This window comes from Ochotona princeps, chromosome 10 (assembly GCF_030435755.1).
Source record: "Ochotona princeps isolate mOchPri1 chromosome 10, mOchPri1.hap1, whole genome shotgun sequence".
NCBI lineage: Eukaryota > Metazoa > Chordata > Mammalia > Lagomorpha > Ochotonidae > Ochotona > Ochotona princeps.
Genome location: NC_080841.1, coordinates 13,248,012 through 13,268,852, shown reverse-complemented (window position 1 = coordinate 13,268,852; position 20,841 = coordinate 13,248,012). Strand labels below are relative to the sequence as shown.

At 50.5% G+C, this 20,841-nt stretch overlaps 1 protein-coding gene across 7 annotated transcripts in view; it reads right to left on the bottom strand.

Annotated features, from left to right (window-relative positions):
- Window positions 1-20,841, bottom strand: part of NAV1 (neuron navigator 1) — a 212,590-nt gene that overhangs the window by 49,095 nt on the left and 142,654 nt on the right. Inside the window, exon 1 of one of the 7 annotated variants that reach the window (XM_004578770.3) lies at window positions 16,126-16,328. The exons of 5 other annotated variants lie outside the window; for them this stretch is intronic. In XM_004578770.3, coding sequence (XP_004578827.2) covers window positions 16,126-16,178 — 53 coding nt within the window. In that variant the 5' untranslated portion in view covers window positions 16,179-16,328. Of the gene's footprint in view, window positions 1-16,125; window positions 16,329-20,841 lie in introns of those variants that run through there. One more of the 7 variants, XM_058668998.1, reaches the window with a different exon arrangement.

The window sequence follows — 20,841 nt, the reverse complement described above, 5'->3', positions numbered from 1 at the left end:
GCTTGAGGCTCTCTTTCAGGTAATAGGAACTTTTACTCCAGCCTAGAAGTATGGATGTATCAGCTGACTAGGGAGACATCATTCAGGGACACCAAAAATGCGGCTTATGGTATGAACTACGCAGTTGTATGATCTCTTTTTATGGAGAAAGAATAAAAAAAATAAAACTCGAAAGGAGTCTCAAATAGGTCTTGAGGGAAAGGTGGGATCTCCTGCGGTCACTGGCAAGTCAGGATCAAGAGAGATGATGAGATTACTTCTTCGTGGACACACTACCACACTGGGTGTGGGAGAGGGTAAGAAGCTGAGGGCTGCACTGCTTGTGTAACAGGGGTGCTTTATCACAGGCAAGTGCACTTGACCCCACTCTTATCTTAGACCAGCACTGCTACCCCTAGCATGATCCCATAGGGAAGCTTGGGGGCTTAGGCAGAATCATGTTCTGCATAATCGCTTAATCACTAAGATAGCTAAAGTCTTATTCTCTTTTTAATTTTATAATACAGGTCTCTGGGATGTCTCCTCCCTCTTCCTCCAATCTCCCTCCCCACTGATTTCCCCCTATTTTTACAATAGCATAGTTCTTCATAAACAGTTGCAAGTCCATCATTCTGCTATTAAGATGTAACCTGACATTGTAGGTATGGACAGGCAGATAGCCCAGCCTCCTATTGTCAAGATATATTTAACAGTTTCATTGGAAGTCCATCTTTAATTTGGAAGTAGAACTGCTTTCTGCAATGTATCTTCACATCTGGTTATGTCAGTTTCTATTACACAGTTACTACATATCCCCTTAAATGAGAAGCCACAAAACAAAATCAACAATAAGAAGAAAAATGGAAAATTTACAACATGAAGTGAAATAACATGTTGCTGAAGAAATGAAAAAAAATCAAAAACCTTCATGAAGAAAGCGGTGCTGCTGTATGACCTATGTGTCACTGAAGAAATTAATAAGAAAAAAATTTTTTGAAGAAATGAATATAAAAACAAAAATATCAGAATCTATGAGATGTAGCAAAAACACTATAAGATAAAAGAATTGATGATTTGTTTTGAGTCTCTTTTCACAGCTAGAGAAGGAAGAAAATGTTCAATCTATGGGAAGGGGGAAAAGTCAGCAAGGAAACAGGTATTGGGAGGCATATAAAGCAGACTGCTTTTTCAGAGTCTTCCATGTGCGGCAGCACTCCAAGGGTCTCATTGGCCAGAGGGGTAAAATATTTTATTAGTAAATGTAGGGCTGCATCCTGGATCCGTGCGGTAGAGAGACTTAGCAACCTGAAGACTTGGTAAAATGTTTTGTTGCATGATTAACAAGCAAGTACAGTGTGCTCAAGGAGCTGGGCTTTTTAGAAAGTTTAGATGTCTGTAAATAGGATCACAGCCCCAAAATCACATATTCTGGGCAGACTTTACAAAGTGCACAAGAGGGTCCAACCTAATGACTCAGTGGCTCATCTTTGCCTTGCATGCACTGGGATCGTATATGGGTGCCAGTCCATGTGCCGGCCGCTCTACTTCCTATCCAGCTCCCTGTCTGTGGCCTGGGAAAGCAGCAGAGGATGGTCCAAAGTTTTGGGACCCTGTACCCATATGGGAGACCTGGAAGAAGCTTCTGGTTCCTGGCTTCAGATCAGCTCATCTCCAGCTATTGAGACCACTTGGGGAGTGAATCAGCAGACAGATCTTTCTGTCTCTCCTTTCTGTAAATCTACTTTTCTATGAAAATAAATAATTTTTTTAGAAGTGCATGAGAACTAAAGATTTAAACACTTTCTTATTGGTTTTGTGTTGTGTCCGTATTTGTTTACTTATTCCTGGATTTTCACCTGCTTCTCCGAATACTGCTTTTCAGCAGTATTTAAAATGTTAAGAAGCAACTTTTCCATTCTTTCTCCCTCTCTTTCTTTTTAAAGATCTATGTATTTATTTCAAAAAATTATAGAGAAAGACAGTGAGAGAGAGAGAGAGAGAGAGAGAGAGAAAGAGAGAGAGAGAGGGAGATACAGAGAGAGACGAGATGGAGAGGAAGAAAACAGATCTTTCATCTGCTGGTTCACTTTGCAAATGGCTACAACAGCCGGGCCTGGGTCAGGCCAAACCCAGGAGCCTGAAAAGCCATCCGGGTTACCCATGTGGGTGGCAGGGATCACAATCCTTGGGCCATATTCCCCTGGTTTTCCCAGGTGCATTAACAGGGAGCTGGATCAGAAATGGAGCGCCAGGGCTTGAATCGGCACTCATACAGAATGCCAACGCTCCAGGCAGTGGCTTAAGTTGCTGTGCCACAGTACTGGCTCCAAGAGACAACTTCTTAAGGTTGGAGTCATCTTGCCCTCCTCCAAAATAAAAACCAAGGAAAGTTTTCCTTTTAGAAGCATCTTCCCCATTTCAGATTGTGGAGTGAGCTCCTGTAATGATTCTCCCCATCTAAGACTTTCCCCTACGTATGGGAATTGATGTTGTCAAGTGCATTACTTGCCAGAGCTCACAAGCCACACTACCATGACTCACATGCTACAGCCGTTACAAAAAATCCAACCAAGGCTAGGAGCTACTTTTCAGCCCATGTACAGTTGTAGAAACCAATCTAGCTCCCACCTTGCACCAATGCAAATAGCCAATCCTTACTGCCCTTTCAAATAACAACAAAGTTAAGCTAAAATACATATATCCTTCTTCCATCTTATTTTTAATGCTTTTAGGAAAAAAATGTTTTATTTTTCTGGCATAATAAACACTTTCTAGTGTTGTTCAAAACAATTGTGGGGCTAGCATCCCACATGAACCTCAGTTCAAGTCCTGGCTGCTCTGCTTTTGATCCAGCTCCCTGCTTATAGCCTGGGAAAGCATGGAAGATGGCCCAAGCACTGGGCCTCTCTACCCGCACAAAAGACTGGAGATAAAGTCCTGGCTCCTGGCTTCAGACCAGTCCAGCTCCAACCAGGGCAGCCATTTGGGGATTGAAGTAATTGAACTAACAGATGGAAGTGCATGCTCTCTCTCTGACACTGCCTTTCAAATAAATAAATATTTTTAAAAAGCTGAAGTATGTTATGTGCAAAATATTACCCTGCAGAGCTGCTGTGGTAGCCTAGTGACTGAAGTCCTTGCCTTGCACACATTTTTGGGATCCCATATAGGTGCCAGTTCTGATCCCAGTAGCCCTGCTTCCCATTCAGCTCCCTGCTTGTGGCCTGGGAAGGCAGTTGAGGACAACCCAGAGCCTTGGAGCCCTGCACTAGCATGGGAGACCTGGAAGAGGTTAGTGGCTCCTGGCTTCAAATGAGCCCAGCTTTGGTCATTGCAGCCACTTAAGGAGTGAATCGTCAGATGGAAGATCCTCCTCTCTGTATATCTGATTTTCCAATAAGAAAATAAATAAATCTTTTTAAAAAAGTATCATCCTGCAAAATATGTACAGGATTTAAGCCATGGTATTAATGTACACATTTTTACTGGGAGTCCTTATTCCTGATGTATAAAGGGTGGTATTTCTCCATAGCTGCATCTCAAGGTACCTAAAGTTATTCCCTTGTTCCTTACTGGTATTTATAAAAAGAAAATATTATACCCAATTGTTCATTTTCTTTAACATCTTAGTACAGTTCCACTATGTGAAATAAATTATCCGTGATCCTCTGCTAATCTTATTTGGAAAGACTATTATACATATTGAATGAAATGGATTATTTCCCTATAAGAAAATTACAGGATAAAGTACAATTCTACCCAGAGGGACACACAATACAAAATACAACTTTCCAGTGCATAGAATCAGTGGGTCAAAGCACACAGAGTTGGTGTCAGCTCCACCTCCCAATCCCAAGTGGTGGCTAAAACTATTGTTCTACGCCTGCGCCTGGAGAAACACTACTGAGATCAAACGTCTCCCCAGCCTGTTCCTCTAACAAGGGCTTTTGAAAGATGTATCTTGGGGCCAGTGCTGTGAGTTAGCAAGTAAAATTACCACCTATAGTGCCAGCATCCCTGTACATCCCATATGAGCACTGGTTCAAATCCTGGCTGCTCTACTTCCAATTCAGCTCCCTCATAATGTGTCTGGGAAAACAGTGGAGGATGGCCCAATTGCTTGGGACCCTGCACCCATGTGGAAATACTTTAAAAGGAAGCTCCTGGTTCCTGCATTCAGACCAGTTCTGGCCAGTGTGGCCATTTTGGACAGCAAATTAGCAAATAGATCTCCCTCTCTGCCTCTCCTCTCTCTGTAATTCTGCCTTTCAAATAAATAATTTTTTTAAAAAAGAAGATGCATCATAAATCAACTTTAACCACATTTGATGTAGTCAAACATGAAGTCACCAACTTTTCCTGTCCTACACTGGCTAGTGCAATTTAATAGAGGCTTTGTCTAGTTATCCAATTATGGGCTGAAACTTAACACAGCACAACTTCTGTCCCTCCCCTCTGTGACATGCTCAATGCAATGCTCACAGGGACATTCAGCTCCTTCTCCTTGGGGACACAAACAGACCCTAGAAAGGCGTTTCCAGACCATCCTCCCTCTGCCACTGCTGCTTAGCTGCACACATGTGCACACTCCTCCTTTGGGAAGGCAGGCGCGACCACAGGAGCCTCCTGGCTTGGGGGACATGTGGGTTCCGCCTCCATGCTCAGACCTCAGACACATCTGAACTCCTCCACTAGGTAACCTTCAATTTGCAACACATCCCCTCCCGAGCCCTATATTTTTTTCTTAATGTAAAGATTTCCAATAACAGCAGAAAACTAGCAGTTAATAATAGGTCCCTACATGGAAATTACAGTGGGCTCCAGAAATAAAGCTTCACAGGGCAAAAAATGTGCAGGCTACGGGTGGGAGGTGGAGGCAGGGAGAGCACAGCTTCGCTTACACCCCGCAAATCTGCATGCCTCCGCTGCACTGGCCCATAAGCATCGAAGAGGATTTTCTTGTGCTGTGTCAACCCATCTGTGACTTCTGCCTACCTCAGTCTCCCTGTCCTTAACCAGCCTCACTCATACCCACGGGGGCATTGGGGAGCCATCAGAGCTTGCAGGCAAAGCTGTAGTCCAGCACCTGCTGGGTGTAAGGGGACTGTGACCCCTCAACCCCAGTGATTTGTGATGCCCCGCCACCAGGGCGAATCCCTGCTCTGCTTCTCCTAACACCACCAAAATACACCAGGCAGATCTGCCCCTAAAAACCCATTCAAGGGTTTGTGGACTAGTACATTCACTTGTCTCTTTAATTCAGGTCTTAAGGAAGGGAGGCCTCACCAAGGGGGAGGGGACAGCAGCAATCCGCCCGGCCCTAGAGGCATTGTAATTTTTATAGACCTCTTGCCTTGCCCTTTATTTCAAAATTAACCGCCTTCTCATCTGAAGTCATTTAGTTCATGGGTTGCTTGCTCCTGATGAAATATCTTTGTTGAAGGCTCTGAAGGTTTCCACCTCAGAGAACAGGACAGCTGAATGCCACATTGTGCCCGAGGGTCAAAGGTCAGGCTGGGAGAGAAAGCCCAGCTAATGCATTGTGAGAGACCTTCCTTTCTATGCGGCTCTGGTTTGCCAGGCATGTGAAAGTAAGTGCAGCTCTCACCTAATGAAAAGCTCTGAGCAGAAAGAATAAGAGAAAGAACCCTCAGTTCTTAACCAGTGAGTGCATGAAGGGAAGCCCTTGCCCCAGGGAGACAAACCTACACAGGTGTTCAGACAAGGTACAAAGCCACTTGCCCCAGGCATGACACCGTGAGCTCTCAGAGAAAGAATGAATGACGGGAAGCATAACAGCAACCTGAAAGGATTTCTGCTTCTCCCGGCAGGCCTCACCTGGCAATGCCGGATTCACCAGGCACCTCTGATGGACAGCTGTCCCACCTCCGCCACTTGGCCAAACTATGAGCACCTGACCACTTTGTGACCAGACAGCTGCTTTCAACACCCCTCATTTCTGCAGCCAATCCTCATGGATGTACTTTCGATTCATGCGAGATGCCTTTCTCCTCCACCTATCTCCACCTGCCAGGTGCCTCTCCCCCTGTTGGCAGTCTCCATTCTCCTTCAAAGAATGAGGCTGGATGCTCTGCCCTGGGTCTTGGAACAAGTCAGTAGCAGAGTTAGCATTAGATTTCGGGGTGGGAAGAAGAGACTTCATTTCTTCATTTTAGCCCCCCCAAATGCAGCCCAGCCCTCTTCCCAGCCTCTGCAGGGTCGGGATAATCACCCATTGGCCTCTGAAAAGCTACTTGTTTGCCCCAGGTGTAGAGAGGGAGCTCTTTCTGTTATCAAGATGCACATCTAAGGGGGAAAAATAACAATTTTGAGAACACAGGAAATGACTGGCTGGGAAATGAATGACTTTCTGGGCAACTATGAGGGAAATCTCTGTCTGGGGCTCTGGGCCTAATCCTTAAAGAAACCAAAAGAAGGAAGATGGAAAGTAAGAGAAAGTTCACCAGGATTAAGCTAGTTTTGTTGCTAGAGCAGAGATGCCTGGGGGGAACCAGACAGGAGAGGAACCTCCTGCTGCCCCTCCCAGGCTGTTCCTAGCAGGGAAGACCTAACTCTACCCCACCCTGTGAATTCCAGAGGGCTGCACCCAGGACTCCTGCCTTTCTGAGGCTTGGGAGAGCAAAGCCGTCACGAAGCACACATTTGAGGTGACACCCCACTCCACGGGCACCAAGTGTAGAGTTTGAGTAGACAGAAAGATCATCAGTGATCAGGTGGAGTTGAAAATGTTTCCTCCATTCCAACCTGGGGACATTTAGTTGAGTCTCTCATCAACAAGGAGAAAGAAACAAACAGAAAAGATTCGGGCCCGGCGCGATAGCATAGCAGTTAAGGTCCTTGCCCTGAACACGCCGGGATCCCATATGGGCGCTGATTCTAATCCCAGCGGCCCTGCTTCTTATCCAGCTCCCTGCTTGTGGCCAAGACTTCGGGACCCTGCACCCGCGCGGGAGACCCGGAGGAGGCTCCTGGCTTTGGATTGGCTCAGCACCAGCCATTGCGGCCGCTTAGGGAGTGAATCATCGGACGGATCTTCCTCTCTGTATCTCCTCTCTGTATATCCGCCTTTCCAAGAAAAAAAAAAACTCTTTAAGAAAAAAAAAGATTCACCCTGGTGCTTTGCAGGCCTTTGTTCTTTCTAGAGAATAGAAACGCCTCTTCACTAACATTATTAACGGTAGTGCTCCAAAACCATGTCTGATCCTGGTGAATCCAAGACACTCAGATCCTAGGCAGTCTCCCCATTCACCAAACCATCCTGTTACCCAAGCAGACCGACTCCTTACACCTTCCTCACGAGGGATCCCCGAGTCCTTGTTTAAGACTGTCACACCAAATGGCACAGCGACTTCTGCCCAAAGAACCCCGAGCAGTCCCTGATCTGCAGCTGCTTCTCCAGCTCCATGCTTTCTCTCCCCCACGCACTACTAGATCGGTGAATCAAGATTTCAAATGACATAAAGGAAAATCCTTCTGGAGTTTCATAACCTGCTTAACTTTTTCAGATCCACATGTACCTCAACAGTTTTCTTAGCAATCTGTCTTTTCTATGTAGATTTTATAGGAAGTTTTCTTTGGGTGCTCACATTTCATCACTTTATGGAATAATTACATTACAGAAGTTCAACTGGCATCAACAGGTTTGGGAAAGCAGACCCCTGACTGTGGGTGACAGAAGGGGCAGGCTCCTGGAAGTTTGTGTCCCATGTGCAAAGGCCACAGTCCAGGGATGGGAGTTGGATGTCACAGTTAAGTAAGTCACTAGCTGGGACACTGACATCTCATGTCAGAATCCTAGCTGCCCTGCTTGCGATCCAGCTTCCTGCTAATGTGCACTCTGGGAGCAGCAGGTGCTGGCTTAAGTACATGGAGTCCTGGCTACCCATGGAGGAGACATAGTTCTAGGCTCCTAGCTGTTGTGGGCATTGGGAAAATGAATCAACAGATGAAATATCTGTCTCTGTTTGCCAGCCTGTCACATAATAAATAAACACAGGCATACAGCTTGAAAGGAGAGAGCAAACTGGAGCAGAGGGCTCTGTTGTATCTGATGCCCAGAGCCATTTTGGGACACAAGACTGAAATCCACAAGGCTGAAATCATTCTCGTGCTCCTTCACATTTGCTGCTTTGTGGCATGGTCCTCCTTGCTTACTTCTCTAACCCTAACTTCACTTAATGTCAAGGGCAGAGGTGCCCCTCCCCGACCCCACCCAAAGATATGAAAGTGAAGCTGGCAGAATTCAAAATTCTGCCGATTCCTAAATGCAGAGGCCCAAGTCAGGTGTCCAGCACTGGTCTACATGGACCACCCTGTGTTAGGGTAGAGATGAAATTGCCCCTCTGGCTCAGCAGGGGCTTTTCATGGGCTTTGGCCACTAGGGATCAAAGCTGCTTTCACAATGACCACCTCTCTGTAAATTCCCAGCACTGGCTTCTCAGCAAAGCTCCTAACCCAGGTTGCGCATGAGTGAGCAATGAGCTCCTCCCCCTGGAAGAGGCCCCTAGTCAGTTTCTCACACAGAGGACAGGACTGGTCCATTTGTCCCCTGGGAGTTCTGAGGCCAGTTTGGGGAGCTTGTGGAGGTTATGGGTTCCCTGCTGAGACAACTGAAGTGTAGCAGCCCAGGACTCCAAGTCCCTTTGTCCACACCCAGCACTGATGCGCTGTGGTGCAATATGGGTTTGCAGCCTGGGCCCTCCAGACAGGACCCAACTTGAGTGATGAGGGCAAAGAAGCTCCATCTGTAAGCGATGGAAGCGATCTCTAGAAATCACAGGAACAGATTTGTATGAATGCTTCCTACTTCACACTTCAAATAGCGCGCGCGCACACACGTTCACTTCCCAAATGCCTGCAACAGCGGGGGCTGGGTGAGCCTGAAACCAGGATTCTGGACCTCCACCTGGGTCTCCTACATGGATGGCAGAAAGCCAAGCAACTGGGCCATTTTCCACTGCCTCCCAGACTGCTCATAAGCAGGGGGCTGAATTGGAACCAGGGCCAAGACTGAAATCCCACACACACTAATGGGATACTGGTTTCCCAAGCGTTGGTCTAATCTGTTCCTTCCCATTTACTTATTTATTTATTTATTAAAGATTTTATTTTATTTTTATTACAAAGTCATATATACAGAGAGGAGGAGAGACAGGGAGGAAGATCTTCCATCCGATGACTCACTCCCCAAGTGACTGCAACGGCCAGTGCTGCACCAAGCTGATGCCAGGAGCCAGGCACTTCTTCCAGGTCTCCCACGCGGGTGCAGGAACCCAAGGCTTTGGGCTGTCTTCGACTGCTTTCCCAGACCACAAGCAGGGAGCTGGATGGGAAGAGGAGCTTCCGGGATTAGAACTGGCACCCATATGGGATCCTGGCGCATTCAAGGTGAGGACTTTAGCCGCTAGGCCACGGTGCTGGGACCCCTTCCCATTTAATGTGTAAGAGCCAAGGAGGAGGATCCTGATAACGATGGGATGAAGGGAATCAGTAAATGAATGCACTGCTCACAGTACCTCAAAGGTAACCATTCTAAAGCACATGCTGCACAGTGGGAAGAGTGGCCCCTGGGCTGCCTGGTGTTCAGGGCTACCTGCCCAGGAAGAAACGCTGCAGCGTTCTCTGCCATCAGCTTGGTGCCAGCACAGTCAGCACAGGCAGCATCATTAAGAACAAGTACTGGATGCTGGTGGGCACAGGCTTGTCCGAGGACAAGCACTCAGCACCTAGCACTCACAGCAGCAGCAGACTAGGTCTGGAAACCATAGGGGTGTTCCCTAGGTTTCATGAGAGAGAAACTATGTGGCAAAGACGGTACAAAGTCTGGAGCCAAATGCACACAGGGTCAGGAAATAGGAGGAAATGGCACAGAGCTGCAGAATGAGGAGTCCAGCCTGGTGCAAAGGAGGGTTTCATCAGGTGGGGTCTCTGCTTCCAGGGCTTGGATGGGCCAATCACGGGCTGCCTTTGCACCAGAGATCAGAATAAGGCCCAGCCCAGCATGTGTCCAGGAGGGATCTCCCAGAAACCCAGGCCGCCTGGAGAGGATCTCCTTGGGGGGCCTCCGGAATAGGGTTCCATACTTTTGCCTTGAAGATGGCAGAAACCTATCTATGAATATCACCAGGCTAGCAGGTCACAAGGACCAAAACCTGATAGGTTAGTAGTTTCAGAAGAATTTAAAATAACCCATGGGAAAATGGTCCAAACCTGAGAATAATACTTTCAACACATGCACATTGGCACACACATAGACACACACATACACACTCACACATACCTTCCTCTTCCAATTTCTGTGCAGTTCAGTTTGCTCTTGCCACACACACGGTCTTGACCTTGAACTGGGCATAAACTTTCCCTTATGTTTCTGACTTGGTTTCCTGCGTCCAGCTGTTACTGTTCTGGTGTCAGAAGTCGATACCTAGCCCCATCACACGCCAGTCACACCAGAATGTGGTCTGGAATGGGTAGTCTTTGGTTCCCTTTGCAGGGATTAACACAATTCTAGGCACACACTAGGTCATTAACAAACACTTGCTGCTGAATTTGTGTCTATCTTATGCAGCTGAGGACATGATTCGACTCAATCTGAAGAACTCTAAGTATGACAAGACACAGGATAAATATGGAATATCCAAAGCTGAGTTGACACATTTAAGTGCTTAAAATGGATTTCTGTTGGCTGTTCTGTCACCATCCAGAGACTATCGTTAAATTCTGCATCTGCATCAAATAAAAGCTCCTGATCTCTAGGAACTTGTGATTGGGCCAAATCCCTATTATATAATGAGTGAATTTGAAAAAAATACATATAGTTATAGATACCTTAAAAAGCAATTTTCTGGGCAGGTACTGTAGCCTAGCATGATCAGCTGCCACCAATAGTGCCAGCTCCCCATATGGGCACTGGTTGAATCTTGGTTACTCTGCTTCCAATCCAGCTTCCTGCTAATGCATATGTGAAAGCAGCAGAGGATGGCCCAAAGACTGAGACCCATGTGGGAGACCTGGAAGAAGCTCCAGACAACTGGCTTTGACCTGGTCTAACCCTGGCCATGTGGTCATTTGAGGAGTGAGTCAGTGGAAGAGAGAGCTCTGTCTCTCTTCCTCTTTCTATAATTCTTTCAAATAAAAAAAAAACTTAAACAAACAAACAAACAAAAAAGCAATTCCCTTGTAGAACAGAACCTCATTAGCAGCTCCCCTCCACAGAAAATTAGCATCTCAAAGGGGAGCTCTGGGATGCCCCAGCCTGAGAAGACATCAGTTCCAGATCAGAAAGGAGTGGTTACAGGGCCAGTGGCTGCCACAGAATACCATCGATGCAAAACGCCGCGGCCTATACAGTTACAGATTTTGCTATTTTAGAGATAGTGTGAATGCTTGCACAGGTGTTACCAACTAACATCCATACATTTCAAAATCTGAAATCTGAAGTGCTGCAAAAGACGAACCTCTTTGAGTGCCAACAGTCTGTGCACCTCGGGAGGACAGGTTCCCACACTGTCAAACGGTCACATCACTGCAGCCTGTCAGGGTGGCCAGAGGAGTACCCAAGGGGATCCCTGACAGAGCAGTTCCACAACTTCCCTCTGCTCCTTCACTTTGGGATACTCCAGCCAGGGTTCAGCCGGCAGCTGCACTTGCACTTGCAGCATCTGAAACCAGTTCATGGGGAAATCTGGCACTCTCGGCTAGTCCAGGGGCCTCCTGCCTGTGCACAGTACCTGGGGTACAAGTGGCCAGGTGGGTGTGCATGTGTGTGACATGCACAGTGGGGGCTTGCAGGTTCTTTCCCTGTCAGTATTTCTCCCACAATGAGTCACTGGCATCTGCGATGCAGATTTTCTCAGATGTAAATGTCTAACAACACCCGCTCAAGGATGGGACATTTCTAGGAAACGCCTGAAGCATCGAGAGACAATCAGGCAGACCTGGAGTCTCCACCTGCATATTCTCCACGTGGCTGAATTCTGTTTGAACAGCAAATGCAAGGGCAGTCTGTTACTCCATGAACTTGAGATGACATGGACACCCAGGGACACCCAGGTCGAAGGGCAATGAGATGGAGACAGGATCAAGGGGTGGATAGTGGCTCTGAGGATTGCAGGAAGCACTCTTAGAGGGCTCAGCATGGTGTCCGCTGAAGCAGGGTCTATCAGATGACACACAAGCTCCTCTCTTGCTGTTCAAGAGAGTCAGTACTTGTTCCTCTGGAAAACTCTTATTTTCCCTTCAAGATCCAGTTAAAACACCACCTCCTCTGTGGAACTGCCCACGACCAGGCAGATTATGGCTTCTCCCTGCTTGCTCTCCACCTCTAAACCCATGTATTGTCTACTCTGCCAGATGGCATCCTCCTGCCCAGCCTCTCTAGTATTTCTCACAATTGGAACTCACATGTTTATGTGTGCGCTAACTTTTCCTTATCTGTTCCCACAGTATGTCTACAAGCTTCCAGAATGCAGGGGCTGCCTTGTGGCTCACTCTGTGCCTGGCATCTGGAAGGCACTGCAGTTTGTTGAATGGATGGATGGACAGATGGATGAATGAACAAACACATAAGTGTAAACCCTTTGCAGCTCTATTTCATCAGTACCCAGGAGAGCAGCTGGCACAACACTGGCACCCAGTAAAGGTTGACTGAATCTATGGCTGCTTTAATTAAAAAAAAAAAAAAAAAGAAATTTTAGAAGTGGTCTATTCTTATGCAAACTGCCACCAAAAATAGGATGCATAAATACGCCATTCAAATTAGCCCAATTTTGGACTGAATAGAAATCTGAAGACGGGTAACCACAAATTTAAGTAAAAATCAAGACATATTCCAAGCCGAGGCCTGACAGGCAGTATAGGGAGGGCTGGGAGGAAGCATAAGTGTGGGGGGGTGCTCCACAGGGAAGTCACCTGGTCACCATTTAATTTCTAAAAGCTCACACATAAAGTGCTGCCCTTCCCCCCGCCCCGCTCTTCCCATGTTTTCTCTGCATCCCCGAAGGTGGACAAGTCAAAGTCCTAAGCATTTTACAGGGAAGAAGTGAGTGGAAAGCAAGCTCTGAAATGTCTTAAACATAACAAGCAGTGCAGAAAGCTCCTCTGCTCAGCTCAGCTGACCCCACGCTTGGCCATCTTCCCACTGCTACCTCTAAGCCTTCCCTGAGGTCTCCAGCTACCTTCAGCACCTACATCCTCAGGATCCAGAATTCCCAGGGCCGGAACAATGTCCTTAAGGAGTGGCTAATGGTTGGCTTTGGAGTCTTGATAAAATCCACCCCCACGATCTTAGCTATGCTTCCTTATTTCCCTGCTCCAGTTTCTTCACCTGAGAAATGGGATTATAAGAAAACATCCATCATGTGGCTGCTGTGGGGGCTGACAGCTGCTTACAAAGCACTGGGCACAGGCAGTATTACAGGGCTCTGCATGAGTGAGAGACGGCAACCGGCCCCACTGTTGGACGCAGTCACTTCTCACCCTCGTGAGTCCTGGGAGAGGTAAGCTAAGCAGGCCAGCAAGTGCTGTGCCCGCCTGGCCCGACAACCCTCTAATGAGAAGCAGCTCTCTGGCTCTCACAAGGACCAAGAGGGTGCCAAGTGGAGCTCTCGGCCAGAAAGTTTCTGTCTTATCAGCTGATGTGGTCGATGTATGCAGTAGGAAGGTCTTGCCTCCCTGCCCACACAGACCTCGCCCCACCCAGCTGAAACTCAGAGTCCTTGCCTGGAGGGCTAAATGGGGTCTAAGCTTCCAGCTTGGGGGAACCTTTGCGTAGGCTGGAGAAGGGTATGCGTGGTGCTTATGGGGACAGCCTTTCTAGGCAATGCAATATTCCCGGGCATCAGCTTGGAGGCAGTGCAGGTACGGGGCTGGGGTGGGGGTATTGGGAAGTTGCTCTGGGAGCTATCTGGGGACCAGTCAGTCACACCCTCCGCTCACAACCCACCAGAGTTGCTTCTCTGGAGCTAGGGGGGGTGGGGGTGGGGGAGGATGGGGAGGGAACTGAGCCTGCAGAGAAAATGTTTCTTTGACCCTGGGATGTGGGGGTAGGGGGACCTCAGCCAAACACCTCAGACTGCCGCTTTTCAGCTCTTCCTCTGCAAGTGCACCCAGCTTGGTTAAGTCTTGTACTTGAGGTGTGGCAATCTGAGACCTTTACCACACTGGGTATATCCCATTGCCCACCAGCAACAGTGGGCCTGGGGTTCTTGGGCATAGATGGGAAGAAAAGCGCAGGCCAGGCTCCAGCTCCAGCCCGGCAGGCAGCAGCTGGGGTAGGTGTAACCTGATCTGCTCTGGTCCGTAGGTCCCGCCCCAACACACCTGCCAGGTGAAGAGCTGAAAGACTGTACTGCAGCTGGGGGGGGTGGGGGTGCAAGGATAAAACTCTTAGAATGCAAAGTCAGGTTCCCCAGGAGGTTGGGGTGGGGCCCGGGAATGTGGACTTTAAAGAAAGGGTGAGGGGCCAGCGGCGTGGCCTAGCAGCTAAAGTTCTCACCTTGAACGCACCAGGATCCCATGTGGGCACCGGTTCTAATCCCGGCAACTCCTCTTCCCATCCAGCTCCCTGTTTGTGGCCTGGGAAAGCAGTGGAGGACGGCCCAAAGCCTTGGGACGCTGCACCCATGTGGGAGACCTGGAGGAAGTTCCTGGCTCCTGGCTTCTGATCGGCGTATCACCGGCCGTTGTGGTCACTTGGGGAGTGACTCATTGGACGGAAGATCTTCCTCTCTGTCTCTCCTCCTCTCTGTATATCTGACTTTGTAATAAAATAAATAAATCTTCAAAAAAAAAAAAAAGAAAGAAAGTAAGGGTGGGGCAGGCTCTGTCAGCAGGCTGTGATGGGCTCAGGCTGGGAGTGGGGGCATCTTCACACCTCCCAAACCAGAGGAGGCCAGGAAAGAACACAGGCAAATGTGAGGAGTCAAGAGCATCTCCCCAGGAATACCCTGTGTGGACCGAGAGACCCCAACTGGGGTGCAGGATGGGGGAAGGAGGGGCGCAGGCTGCACTGACCTCTGCTGAAGTGAGAGAAGTCCCAAGATAGATCCGCTCTTTCTGAGCTACTTCCTCTTATGGGACATACACCAAAACCAGCCACTGTTGCAAACTGATCACAGGGGCCCTAGGCACCTTCCAGAAAAACTGCTGAGCTGCAGTACCCTGGGCACTAGTCTGGAGCCAGCAGGACCCTGGTGCCCAAGGGTCTCCCAGGTCCCTGAAACAGAAGGTGCCTCTCTCCCTAAATCCACCCCGCCCTGTCCCACCCACTTTTTTATTCCTAACCCAGACCTCTGTGGGGGGGGAGGGGGGGGGACAGGGGGGCAGTTCTCTGTAGAGGACCTGGGTCAGAGAAGCAAAGGAGTGTGCACGCTGGACAGGGAGCCAGGTCAGGGGACGGGGTTGCTCTCCAAGGAAACTGAAAGCCCCAATCCTGCTTTCCAGGCTGCTGGGGTTTCCTGACCCAACCTGGGAAGTGCAGTTTCTAAGTCTTGGAAGGTCCCGGGACAGCTGTGGCCACCTCACTTCCCCAGCCCCAAGGCACCCCGGGGTATCACCCTTGCCTTCCCAGGACTTTGCCTGGGAGACTCCCTCTAGTAGAACTCCAACCAGGCGGCACCCTCCCTTCCCCAGCTCTCACCCTGTCTTCCCCAGCCTCTTGCCACCCCAGGATGGCCCTAGAGGCCAGGGAGCCCCTAGGCTGAGCTCCCCTCTAGGGCTGCAGATCCTCCTCCACCCACCAGCCTGGTCCCCAGGATCCCTGAAACCCCTAGGCTCCACACACTGCAGCAAACATGAAGTTCAATCAAGTTGTGCCATTGTCTCAGCCCCATCTGTGTCTCCCCGGAGCTCTAAGCCCCCTGCGGACCCACCCTTACCCCCTCGCCCTCCAGCCCTGCCCTGATGGCCAGCAAGTCGAATGCTGGGGACCAGAAGGCTTGAGTGGCAATGGTGCTGCTGCTGGTGGCGGTGGCGCGCCTCCCTCTGATGGAAAAGCCGGTGCTGCCAACACCCTCCTTCTTGCGGACCCCACATCCACCACCACAGGGGCTGCAGCTGTGGGGTTGGGGACTGGCACCTTGTGGCCCCCAAGTACCCGCAGTCTGGCCCGGGCCGGGGGGTGCTTACCTGCAGGGTAAATTTCCTGTCCTTCCCGACCTGGGCAGAGCCAGATGAAGCATCTTCCCTGGCTCAGATGGCCATCCGCGGGCCAGGCACCCAGCACCCCACGGGACTACCCTGGCCTGGCACTCAGCGCACACCCACAAAGGTACTAGCCACAGGCCACGCGGAGGCCAGAAACCCAGCCCTCACCGGCCCTCCGCTTGCTTTTCTCTCCACCACCAGGCTCCGACTTAAGGCTCCAGCTGTACTTAAAGTGACAGTGCCCTATTTTCCCTCCACTGACTTCTGTCCCAAACCCTGGTGATGCTGGCTGCCGGCGGGCTCTTTAAGGCCCAAAGCAGGTAGACAAAGAGCCACCGCAGCCTCCACCGCTCCGATGATGGTGGCTTCAGAAGCCCAGAGCTGCTGAAGAGGGCTGGTGGCCTAGACCTCCACTAAGGTTGCTCTAGAGTTAACCCCTGCAATACCAGCTGTGGCCCTTGGCTTTGTGCATGATGCCCAGAGCAGAAGAGGGCATGAGCAGCCAGGCACTGCCAGCTCCCTTGTTGGGGCTGTGCACTTGTGGGTATCAGGTTGGGGAGGCCCAGGCAGAATCAAACCCATAGAGAGCCTCCTTCTGGCCCCTTCCTAGACCTTCAGGCATTAATCAGAATTAGGGCAAGGGGTTCAGTGCACTGCAGTGCACTGTGGAGGGCTGTGGAGGGCTGTGGAGGATGAACGTACAGCTTACCAGAAGCTAGTTCAGAACAGCTGTGGAGGCAGGGCAGGTAAGATGGCACAAACCACTCTACCCTGTCCTGGAGAGCCCCAGCCTCAGGGGATGGGGCCCACATTATCCAAGCACAGGCTGGATGAAAGGTATGCTTGCTCTGCCCTGCTGGTTTAATGAACGGTTAAAAAAAAAATTAGAAAGTGGGATCCAGTGGCAGGGCCTCCCCTCCAGAGTCCTCCCTGTTCTGCAAAGAAAGAAGGGGCAATTCCTCCCACCCCCAAACCTGCATTTCTGTCCTCATTCCTGAGTATTTCTGGTTGGTCCCAATCCCACTGAAAATTGCACAACTGGGAAAACTTCATCACAGAAATGCACCATGCACATCTGCTTTTTTTGCAGCAACAAAACAACATTAATTCTTTCTTTTTACAGTGCGGGTATCTTGGTATCTTGTGTGGCTGCAGACCCCTGCAATCCCATCTGAAGTGCCTGGCCTCTAGTCCCGGCTCCACCTCTGCTGGTGCGCTCAAGTTCCCTGTACCCAATGTGGGAGGCCCTGGACCGAGGCTCCAGCTCCTGGCTTTCACCTAGCCTGCACTGTCTGTTTGTTGCAGGCATTTGAGGAGTAAACCAGCAGATGGAGGTGGTTTTTTCCCTCCTCTCTGCTCCATGTGACTAAGTTACACACAACACCCCAGGTCAAGCACCTTTTTAGCCTCCTGGGTCTCAGTTATCACAGCTGTGAAATGAGAGGAGACTCCTACTCCTCCTGAGACATCCCCCAGCCCCCATCCTTACAGAGACCTACAAGGTGCTGTGATCCCCAACAATTACTCTCTCCCCTCAAGCCCATCTACCACAAGCCATTGACCTGGGACAGGGGCAAACTTCAGCGGGGAGTGTGGGGGGGCACACCTCTGTCTTGACTTAGGACCTCGTCCATGAAGATGTGCATTGTTCCCACATATTCCTAATCTGCTCCCATCAAAGGGGAGTGAAGGGCCAGACCAACCCCTGGGACACTTTCTGCACTTCCGACTGCTTGGGCGGTCATTCAGGGCAGACTTGCAGCTCCCAGGCTCCTCCTGCCTGGTCTCTAGCCAGGCTGGCTGTGGGCAGCAGAGTGAGGCAGGTAGACCTTTTTTCTCCACCTTGGTCCAGCCTGGAGTGCCTGAATGGAGATGCCCCTCATCCGGCTCTCCTGTCTCAGTGATGTAAGGGAGGGGAGAGCAGTGTACTCCCCAGTGGGAGGGGGTATCTGTCCACAGCTGTGCAGAGCAGCTGCAGAGGCATCTGGGGAATGCTTATGGGACACAGAAGGGATTCTCATTAGCAGGATCTGGCGTGGAATCCCAGCCCTGCATCAGCCAGGGGATGCCAGCAGCAGGGCGTCTGACCCAGAGCTAGCTCTTGGGTCTGCCTGGAAGGAATAAGGGCAGGTAGAGAGAACTGGGAAATGGACTAGCCTTCTACAGCCTTGCCATGTGGCTCTCAGCCTCCACCTGCAGTTTTATGCAGAGAAGGGGAGGGTGCCCAGCAGATTCTGACCCCCTACTCCTCCTTGGGCTCCAGGACTGAGCTGCTGGAAGGCAGCAGAGTCCCACGTAGCCACCTCCGTGTTTGTCCCTGTTTCCTCCTGAACAGGGGATGTGGGGTCATGGTGGAGTATACTCTCCTATGTGGTGAGGGGCCAGAATGAACTTTTCTGGAGCTCAGGGCAGGGCCTGAGAGTCGGGGCTGTTTTCAACACCCAGGTCAAGGCACTCTGCATAACCAGACAGTGGCATGAACGAGAGAGGTGGTCTGGGAGAGTTTCCCTGGTAAGCAGCCCAGCTCCGCAAGTGACAAGCCCACCACGGGACTTTTGCAGAATTAGGGGGACAGGGTGGCCTAGTCACCTGATTCTGGGGATGGCGGTGTGTGGAGAATGCAAGAGTAGCTGTGAGTACTCCTTTCTGGGCAGAGCTGGCCGAAGGTGTGGAGGCAGCTGATATCTACACGCGCACACGCACACATACACACACACACACACAGTGAGGAGGACAGGAAAGAGGGAGAGGCAGGTCCATGTGAGAAGGTGGGAGTGCTGAGCTCCCACGCCCCTGGGTCTGTAACATCTGAGTGGATCTTTACAAGGGGAAAACTGAGGTACAGAAATACCAGGAAATGTCTGCAGTAGCAGAGGGCAGACCCCAGACTCATGCATGAAGCCCCTTGGCTGGACTCTGTGGAGGAGAGGGTGTCCCTTTTACCTCCTCCCCACAAAGACGTCTGGAGCGGCCTGGCCTCAGGTTAACCGTCTTCTCAGCCAAGATTTCACTCCTGCAATGCTGACAGCCATTGCTCGTGGGGACATTTGCCTGAGCCATGGACAGTAGCCTCAGAGGCTGGCGTGGTTGGTTAGGGTGGGGTATGGGAGGGGAAGGAAGAGAGAGAGAGACAGATAGAGAGAGACTGACTTGATAAGCACTTAGATGCTGTGAACTCTAGTGCCACGTGCCATGGTGGCCTGGGGTCCAATGTCATTGGTCTGGGACTGGCCACATCCTTGAACCCCTGCGAAGCCCCCAAAATCAGCCCCTTGAGAAGACCAGGGTTCAAGGACAGTGTCCACTTCCCTGCCCCATGACTGGCCCTGGTTCATTCTCTCCCCATCGATGACACAGCTCTCAGTTCCTACCTGGAAAATCCCTTGCCCCGTCCCCAAGTCTGGACCCCTCTTGGCCCCAAACCCCTCCACACCCTGGCCAGGCTGAGCTGGCAGCCTTGAGACAAAAAAGCCTTTTACAGCTCAGGGATGGGAAGAAGGAGCAATGAGAGCCCAAAGGAGGAACCAGGGAGGAGGAAAGGGAGTGGGGCTCAGCCAATGAACTCTTTCCATACAGTGAAGGTCAACGCCCCACCAAACAAACAATCAAACAAACAAACCGGGGAACCCCTCTGCTGTGACCTGGGCGAGAGGGTCTGGAAAAATCCCTCCTGGCCTCGGCATAGCAGAAGTTTCTACTGCACTTGGAAGTGGGTGATGTCATCCTACTTCCAATTTGATCTAAAGCGAGGCAGGTCTTGATAAACTGCTTCAGAACAGGGGAAAGAGAGGAGCCTAAGATACTTCGGCCCAAGCTTGGAAGACAGGATGAGAGAGAAAGAGAGAGACAGAGAGAGGAGAGAGAGAAAGGAAGAGAGAGAGAAAAACGTTAGTATCCACTGGCTTACATTTCACACACAAGCGAAGGCTGGGGTAGGCTGGGGTTGAAGCCAGGAAGCAGGAACTCAATCCAGGTCTGCCACATGGGTGGCAGAGACTCAATAACTTGGTCCATCACCACACCTGCTGGGGTCTTGCATTAACAGGAAGCTGGAATAAGGAGCTAGAGTGAGGGATGGGGGGTACGGATCAATCACAACGTCAATGGCCGTCCCCAGTAGGTTACTTAGCCTCTCAGCAACTCCTGGGCTCACCAGGGTTCCTGCGTAAGGGCCTGGCCAGCTTCTTCCCTGCCGGCACCCAACTGCCACCTCCTTCACCAACCTCCAGGTCCCTGGGAGGAGGCACCAGGCAGCCTGAAGCAGACCCAGGTCACATGGTCGGAGAACCTGCCAGTGGGAGCCCAACAGGACAGCTGGAATCTCATTTGCACAGAGGAGGGAGGAAGTGAGGGGCAGACAGGGTGGGCACACAGCTCTAGAGACCTACATGCAGCCCACACAGGGTCCTTTCTACTAGCTGGTGGCACCAGTTCTTGCCACCTTCTCCTGCAGGGCTGGTGTAGGGCTCAGGCAGAAAAGTTTTGGAGATAGGTGGCAGAGACACAGCTGGGGTGGCTCCCTGAGCCAGCTGCAGGAGGGGTCCTGCAGGCCTTTGAGGAGACTCCCTTCCCACCACGGTCCTCCCAGCTGGAAGCCAGCCACTGAGAGCCAGCTCTGAGCAGTTCAGTGCCAGACCAATATCCTCTCCCACCATCCCACGGATCAGCATCTTTGCACAGTCCTGAGAACAAAGGATA